Raw genomic sequence first — 9,244 nt, 5'->3', positions numbered from 1 at the left:
AGAGAGAGAGAGAGAGAGAGAGAGAGAGAGAGAGAGAGAGAGCGAGCTTTAAGTGCTCAATCGCTTCGCTCGTGCGAGAATCTCGCAGCGCTTCCGCGATTCCGAAGAATAAATTTTCGTCTGGTTCTTCACATAAATTAGAAATAACTCTGCTATTATTAGATATAAATTTTCCAAAAAATTGTTTATGCACGATAGACTTGTGCGACAATGATCTTCTTTGATTGATTGATTTCAGCGAGCCGGAGCCGCAAATTATGGATTACGTAACGCAACAGTATAAATTGTTCCCTAATCTCGCTGCTTGCTACGCGTTCCGGATTTCCGCCGACTGGATCTGGGATATGTATAACAACGTGACGGCCGAATTAGATCAGGGAGAACTAGAAAGACTTCCCGAGGTTTGTAAAGACTAGTGGAAAGTAGCGTGTTACTTCGAACGCCGTTATCGTTCAGGATTGCGAGTAATTGCTTTTTTAATTATCGTATTTAATATGAGTCACATCAATTAAAGACCATTTAATTGATAATTGATCTCAACAAATTTATATCGTACTGACGATTGCTTTCAACAAATTCAATTAATTACTTTTTTAATTAATTATTGTGTTTAATTGATGATTAATATAAGCCAATTAAATTAAAGACCGTTAAATTGATGACCGTTGAACGGTCTTTAATTGAATTCGTTGAAAGTAATCGTCAGCCAAACGGTTTTTAATTAAATTTGTTGAAATCAATCGTCAATTAAACGTTCTTCGGTCGATTTTGCTTGAATCCATCGTTAATTAGTTGAACTGAAATCTTATTTTTTGAAATCAATTACAAAGGACCGAATCTCTTTACAGCTACACGCGTTGGCGTGCTGCTTGAAGGCAGTCGCGTCGTCGGACGCAGCCACCGGCATTGAACAATTGCGGCTGGCATGCGGCGGCCACGGTTACATGGACGCGAGCAACCTGCCGGCGACTTATGGCTTAGTGACCGCCACTTGCACTTACGAGGGTGAAAACACAGTTTTGCTGCTGCAAACTGCCCGCTATCTAGTGAAAGCTTGGAGGCAGGCCGTTAGCGGCCAACGATTGCCGTTGACCGTGGAGTATCTGGGTGTCCTCTCGCGCGGGATAAAGCAGCAGCGCTGGAACAATACGCTGTCGTGCATCGTGACTGCTCATCAAGCGGTCGCAGCTGGGTAAATATTCAATGAACGGCCGGACGCGCGTTCAGGTCGCTCGCGAGAAGATATCGTGGAATTCTTCTTGGTCTTTTGCAAAATGCAAGCACCCAGAGTGGCATTAACCCTTTTGTTCTGACAATCAATAAGTAACTGCAAAATCAACGTGACAAAATTATGAAGAAATGTAGGTTGAAAAGATACGTTACAAGTCACGTTAATTTACGGCAATTGATTGTTAGAGCAAAAGGAAAGCGTTCGGACTATTTTACAGATGTGCCCGATTGATTGCGAGTGTTATTTTATGGATATATTTCTTTATTTCAATATATTCTGCAAGAATTTTTATTGGAATTTGTTAATGTTGCATTTTCTCGCTTCTGACCTCATCAATTGAGAGTTCTGCAGCGATGGGCCAGGATTTAAAAGATCCTTAAAGGATTTAATAGCATTTGATCGTGCACATATCGAAAATTTACACTCGCAAGAGATGTCAGACTGATGCAATTTTAATGAGCATGCGACGGATCCTGTAGCGGCTAATGGTATTGAAAATTTATTCACAGTAAAATTCGTCTGGCGACGGAGAACATGGATCAGAGAATACGCGCCGGCGTGTCGCCCGAGGATGCGTGGAATCAGACCAGCATCGAACTGGCGCACTGCGCGGAGTCCCATTGCCGAGCTTTCATAGTGATGCGATTCGTCGAGACCATCATGAATTTAACATCCTTGTCCAAGGAGTGTCATCAGGTGCTCATGCAGCTTTGCGAACTGTACTCCATATACTGGGTCCTACAGCGACTCGGAGACTTTCTACGAGTGAGTGGCGTTAATTCTTCTTCGCAAAAGAACGAAATTGCGCGCATAATTTTGGCGATTTGCTTTATTGAAAGTTTAAGATGATTGTTTGAACGATGAGAATTCCGACATCTTAGATCTGTTAATATATCTCATAATAAATTCTCGAAGAGACAGAGAGAGAGAGAGAGACTAATTAGCTTCTCATTTTGAAATATTTTCTGCTGTTTATCTTCACACTTTTCTTTTCATTTCATTACTTTCTCTCTCATTATGAAACATTTCTTACTGTTTAACTTTATATTTTCCTCTTCACACGTGGTCACACAAGTGTGATGGTTCTTTATTATTTGTCCAAAGAAAAATATTTGTTCTTCTGTTTAATTAATAATAATTCATGCTCTCTTTCCGTGATTGCAGTTTTCCTGCCTGGACACTAAAGATGTTCCGGTACTGCAGGCGCGCTTCGAGGAGATGCTCGCCGCAATTCGTCCAAACGCCGTCGGCATTGTCGATGGATTCGATATTCGCGACGAGATCCTCGCGTCCGCGCTCGGCGCGTATGACGGCAATGTGTACATGCGTCTCTTCGAGGAAGCGATGAAGAGTCCTTTGAATCAGGAGAGCGTAAACCAATCCTTCCACAAATACCTCAAGCCTTTCCTTTTGAAAAGTAGTTTATAATATTGTGCTTATCGTAAGATAATAGTCAGCCAATCCAACATAAACACGCACACGCGAGCAAAAAGGATTACATATAAAATTATACGAGATATCCGGCAACTCGTGGAGCTTAATTCTATATGTATACTTGGTTTCAATACGGTTTGAATACTTTTTTTTCGATAAAATTTAGAATGTAACCAATTAGAGACTTTTTCTCTCTTTATTAATTTCCAGAAAAAAATTTTTTTATTGGATAGACTGCGTTCCGAACTGCGTGAAAAAAATGTTCAAACCGTTTTGAAACAGACTATACAAAAGCATTATTTTCCGTGTGGACATAATTACGTGCAATTGTATATGACCATATAGAGATAAAATTCATGTGAGACAAATTATATATAATCATTTTTTCTCGGGCGTACATTTATACAGTGAACAGATAAAAGTCGCTTGAGACATGCCTTGTTTGTACCTACATTATTAAGCGCGAGGGAGAATTATTTGCATAATTTGCAACATCCCGCACGATTGCAAGTCACGTAATCGCGCGAACTTCACAAACATTTCCAGATCGTGATAGTTTTAATAGGCGCCGTAAATTCAAAGTGAGATAATTCTAAGTGCGTACGGGTACACGAATTTGTCATATTTGACGACACGATGCCAGTCATTCTCGCACAATGTATCATTGTAACTTTAGTATTACCTGCGGAATTGTTGCACTCTTAAAAGCAGAACGCTTTTGTACGGTTTATCCTTCTAATAAGAGTTTTTAAGGGGATGTACGTGAAAAGTCTACGATGGAAAATGTTCGTCCGTTAATCCATTCGTTAGCATCGCGTCTGATCGTTGCGCACAAAATAACAAAACAGAACTAATATATTTTTGATAGCGTAACGTTTTATAAGGCATATTATATCATAAAATGCGAGCGAGAGCGTGCGAGAAAGAGAGAGTGAACTTACAAGCGAAATTACCGACAGATGCAACAGCGGGAGGAACTTCTAGAGCTGATTTAGTGTTTTCTATAGAGTTGGGTGTCTCCACATTTTCTATTTAGTCTTGCGTTTTGCCAGCGCTCGCGCATGTATGCATGCGAGATGTAATCGGAGGGGCGCCGTCACGCTGTATGTGTAAAATTTTGGTACAAATAAAGCCAGATAATAATCTTCCCTCGTTACTCCTGTGTTGTTGTGTGTTGTGACTTTTGCCGAGTCCCCGACAATCGAAACGCTGACGACGTCACGTCGCGTGTCCCTCTCAAAAAAGTCCCCATGCGTTTTCTTAGACGGTACAATGTTTTATTTACAGAATAGGAGCGACCACATACATTATTGTTTGTTATCATTACTAATATAGTGCAATTATTAATTTTCGTTAATTAATCGTAACGTATTATGCTCGATGCCCGCGACAGCGGTAATAGGGATGTTCGATTGTCCGCGCCCGGCTTAAAGCTACTCGCGTCTCATCTCGACTTGTCTCCGTGCACGCGCGATTATACTCATATATATGTATATATATATTTATATATAATAATTATATTATATATATCATAATTATATATATATACATACATATATACACAATGTATTTATATATTGCATGTAATATATAATAATATTATACGTAGTATGGCGACTTTCTTTTTTAAACTGTGGGACAAGAGGAAACGATGAAGAGAACACTTTTCGACGGGAAATCGAATCACACCGTCCTACCGCAATCGCGAGCAGCTATATATATATATATATATATATATATATATATATATATATATTTATTTATATTTATAAGTACATATACATGTATATACTTATTCTTTTGTGGGTTCGTGCGTAGACGGAGATATATACACATATATGTAATATATGTAGATCGGTTAGGGGACAATATATAGACAGGAGGGGACAGGCACGAGGACAAGGACGAGGACAAGGAGCAGGAGAAGGAGATGGCGGGATGGCGGTTTAGGTGATGACGATACTTACACTTAAAAAATAACATTGTTAATTATATCATTATTATTAAATATTAATTATATATTCACTTTTAAAATTATTTTCATTCGTCCACCTGTGGCCTATGGGCTTTGTGTCTAGCGTTTTGACAGACTTGTTCATTGCTATATAAGTGATCTTACGGAATACGTTCTTCTTATAAAATATGATCTCATTACAATTATTATTTTCTTTTCTCATCCCTTCGCTCTTAGAACGCAGTGTGTCTCTCGTGTGTGTGCATTAACGGGCCGCACGGTGAGGCGCGCGAGCCGGCGAGTGCCGTCGGGGTCGACGGGCGACGCTGTGCGGCCGATTAATTTATTATCTAACGAACAATTTTTCTCATCTCTATGTCGTATGCGATTATTATTAGAGTGAAGATTACGATCCAATTTTTTCCAGGTTCCTCTGTCACTTCGCACGGGACAAACAAAATGTACGATCGAGAGAGAGGAGAGACGGTAGAGACCAAGAGAGGTAAAAAGAGGCAGAGAGAGGGAGAAAGAGTGAGAAAGAGAGAGAGAGAGAGAGAGGGGAGGGAGAGAATGAAAAAGAGAGAAAGATAGAGACAGTGGGAATGTTGTAAGAAGCGTGTCTTGTAAAATCTGGCGGTCTCGAGACGTTAAGAAATTGATAAAAGATCCACTGGAGGAATCGACGCGCTCACGCGTCGAAGAGTTTACACTCTTCTTCTGTTGCGAGCGTGCCACAGCGAAAAAGTTGAAGAAGACGAGCAACACGCACGATCAGAGAACGGCGATGGTCCGATGAAACGAGAACGTCTCATCGATTCGACGGATTGTGAGAGAAATTCTGCGGGACGAGGCGTTTGTTTTTTTCCTCGATTGCGCGCGTGCACACACACATACACACATACACACATACACACGTACACGCACACACATAATGTTAGATCTAGCTATCGTTTGCTAATGTCCTTATCGTTAATATCCTTATTAGTTGATTCCTATGTACCATTCCGAATTTAGATGCACTAAGAAGAAGGGTCGCGTGAGAGCACGCGGAGTGCGCGGGATTCGCGTCAAAAGTCAGCGTAGAATCGATCCCCTCGAGGGCGCGAGTGAATCTCGACGCGCGTCTCGTTACACACAAGTGACGTCGGCACTTCAGTAAAATAAATAAGATTATGTTATGGTTTGCCGAGAAGACAGATAAGGAGAGAGAAAGAGAGTAAAAGATCATGCTTCGTCGAGACGACACAATGACGCGCGTCTCTTCAAACAACGATAACGAATTCGCCGAATGAGGGAACTGCACTCACCGGTTACTCGATAATAAAGAAAAAAAAAAGGTCAACGAGACATTCGACGGAGTCGATGCGCACTTCTCGCGGTAGCGTCGTACGCGTCCAACGCGTCTCCGGAACGTAAAGAGCACGAGAGTCGGCGAAGAAACGAGAAGATCCGGATGAACCCTCGCGGTTACACGGCTGTTTCGCGGCGAGAGTGATCAACGACCAAGGCAAGTTATTCCGCGAAGAAAAAGAGATTGGTTGAATTAGTTTGCAATGATAACAATGTAACTAATTAAATATGTGGTGAAAGGAAATAGAATCTCTGATTTTTAGAGAAGAATCTTTCCCAAATTTTTTTTGTAAATTTCTTAGGATTTTTTCTTTTACTTCCTTCTTCTAAAATTTTTTCAAAGTTTTTTTCTTAAATTTTTTATTTTACTTAAATGACACATTTGACTAAGTGTGGGTTGAAGGAAACAGAATATTTGATTCTTAGACAAAGCTCTTTTCTGAAGAAATTTTTCTGTTAAATTCTTAAGATTTTTTCTTCCCCTTTTTTCTCCTAAGAATAAATCTTAAAAAATTCTTTAAGATTTTTCTCTAAAATTTCTTTAGAATTACTTCGTTTTCTCTCTTATGAATTTCTTAAGAAAAGATCCTTCTCTAAGAACCAAAAGTTCTATTGCCTCCAGCCAAAGCGCGCTCAGTTGTGTTATCGTCATTTTAATTCAACGAATCTTTTTTCTCTGTATGTGTTCACCGCCGACTCGGTTTGGCGATCGTCCTTGCGCAGGTATAATCATATCATAAAATAGCTGCGTAATGACACACATCGAACCGACAGTTATCGGTAAACGTGTACGGAATAGCAGCTCAGGTGATGATGATAATGACGAGAAAGAGACAGAGAGGAAGGGGAGGAGAGAACGATGCACCACGAAATGACATACAACGTGAGATTATAAGGCGGATGCGTGACAGTCTCGTACCAAATCGCTGTTCCTTACGTAGTTATTATATGGCAGTATCAGCATGATATACTTCGAAATACTCCAATACGTCCGATTTTCCGCGACGCGGATCGGATTGCTACGAAGAGACGACGCTCGTTAAGACGTATGCCTCCTCCAGGGTGGTATAGAATCGTTAGGGATGACAGAAGATATGTGTTTACGAACACACACAGTGGGAAAGAAAGAAGAAGAAGAAAGAAATATGGCGAAGAAACGGGAGTGAGGAAGCAGCCCGGAGAAAGAGAGGGATGGGGAGAAGGAGAGAAAAGAAAAGGGGAACACTCTCATAAGTGATTCGCAATTACGTATCGTCCTGTATCGCTCCTTTTGTGTTCTCAGAATGTACACTCTAAGTTTCTCGGGGTGAAATTTCACTCGAAAAGTGCAGTGACCACGGAGCCACTCGAATTCGGACGATCCTTCACTCGTACGGAGCGAATTCTTCACTCTGAATCGTCCAGTGGATAGTTTTCCTCGAAATTGAAAAGTATTCTTGATTATATCTGATGTATTCCACTGTCACAGGAAAACAAATTCATTGCAGCCGAGTGAAATATTTACTCGTGTGAGATCCACTTTTTGCCTGAGTGAAACATTCACTCTTGCTATTTTGAGCGAAACTACCGTCACTTCGCATTTGTTTTGAACGGAATTTCACTGCAAGAAATTTAAAGATAATCAGCTAAATTTCTTGAAGTGAAATTTCATTCGAAAAGTGCAGTAACTACTCAAATTCGAGCGATTCTTCACTCATATAGAGCGAATTTTCCGTTCTGAATTGTGGAATGGGTACTCTTACTTGAAATCAAAGAGTGAAACATTCGCTCGTAGAGTCAGGGAATTCACCTTAAGTTCGACAGAAATATTTACTCTTGCGATTTCGAGCGACAATATTTTCACTGTCGCTTCGAGTGAAGACACCGTCGCTGCTCGCTCGCTTTGAGTGAGATTCCGCTCCAGGAAATTCAGAGAGCAAAGTTATGGCATACTTCAGCGTGCGCACGCGTCGCTCTCGGGGCGGCGAGAGGAACCGACAGTGTGATTTCGCCAAGCTCGCGGAAACGAATCGTCGAAATCGCGCGAGTCTCGGACTCTGCCAGGCAGGAATCGCGTGCCCCTGCACTGAGAAAAAGAAAGAAGTGGGATCGACGAAGCCACGGTCGGATGAGTAAAGTTCATTCGTACCAACGTTTAGTCGATTGAACTAATTATACAGCTGCTGCGATGACTTATCAATCGATTCAATGATCGCAACTTGGTCAGCGATTCTATCAACGTAACGTATTGTCGCGAGAAGTCACTCATCTTAAGCTGCCGCTGTCATCTGTATTGCTTCTCACCCACCAAGTCTATTTTATGTCTCCCAAGTCCTAATAAAGTCCACTGTGTCTGCCAACTTGCCTTCCAGGTCTATTATGTCTTTGAAATTTATGTATCTTTAATATATATTTCTGTTCTTCATTTTCAATTTATTATTATTATACAATATCTTATTTTTTTCATATATATGTGGGTTCAGATCGAATCTAATAACAATATTGAGCTGCCACTCCGCCATTAAGTATATTATCTGACCTATAATTCGAACAATTGAATAAATGTATTTACAAATAAGACTTCAATAATTGCAAAAATCGATGTTGCGATTTTACGCTCAATAAAGATAATAATTTTAATATGTTGATTGGACGCAATATTCCTCTGAACGAGGGTGGCCGCCGATTTCGTCGATCCGACCGTTTCTCTTTCTCGGCATGGCCGCGCGATAAATGCTCCTCGACGGTGCTCCGCCGACGTCCGTCCATAGCTATGGCAACGTGAATCTACTACTTCTCGTTAATCAGAGCGGAGTCTTCCGACAGATCAGATGCGGACGGACGTGGCCGTCGTCGAGGGTCTTGTTGGCGCGTCGTCGGAGTTGGCCGCGATAAATAGAAATGGATGTCTTATCTCGCAGGTGGAAGGAGGGTGTGCGTGTGACATGCCGCTGCCGTGCAACATGATTCATCGGAACTGGACCCTGGCGAGTTACGACATACATCTCCGCTCGTCCGAGCTTGTTCGACGAAGGGCGAGATCGGAGGAGGTGAAAACGAAGTGTCAAACGATACCGCCCTCGTGTGCAAGTGTACAGGGCGGTATCCTTCCCTTTTCACGAGTTTCAACAAGAACTCGTCCTGTCGAGTTTCTTTCTATTTTCTGGATCTCTTTCGTTGCGGCAGGATTGCGGTTTTGGAAGGTAGGAGCGTTGGTCGCGCGGTGTCGTCGATGACGCGCTCGCACGGTTGGCTGGTTGGCTGGTACGCGCTCAAAAACATATGGCACGCTAACT

At 41.5% G+C, this 9,244-nt stretch overlaps 1 protein-coding gene across 2 annotated transcripts in view; it reads left to right on the top strand.

Moving 5' to 3' along the window:
• The window catches only part of LOC116840450 (probable peroxisomal acyl-coenzyme A oxidase 1), a 29,751-nt gene extending 25,930 nt beyond the window's left edge, over positions 1-3,821 (top strand). The window contains exons 8-11 of one of the 2 annotated variants that reach the window (XM_032807156.1): positions 239-401; positions 849-1,192; positions 1,741-1,996; positions 2,396-3,821. In XM_032807156.1, coding sequence (XP_032663047.1) covers positions 239-401; positions 849-1,192; positions 1,741-1,996; positions 2,396-2,659 — 1,027 coding nt within the window. In that variant the 3' untranslated portion in view covers positions 2,660-3,821. The remainder of the gene's footprint in view (positions 1-238; positions 402-848; positions 1,193-1,740; positions 1,997-2,395) is intronic. The other variant, XM_032807157.1, reaches the window with a different exon arrangement.
• The last annotated feature ends 5,423 nt before the right edge of the window (positions 3,822-9,244 follow it).

This window comes from Odontomachus brunneus, unplaced genomic scaffold, assembly GCF_010583005.1.
Source record: "Odontomachus brunneus isolate Ranch 3 - 2012 unplaced genomic scaffold, Obru_v1 Obru_scaffold_010, whole genome shotgun sequence".
NCBI lineage: Eukaryota > Metazoa > Arthropoda > Insecta > Hymenoptera > Formicidae > Odontomachus > Odontomachus brunneus.
The sequence above is the reverse complement of the archived record's forward strand: the minus strand, read 5'-3'. Positions and strand labels throughout refer to the sequence as shown.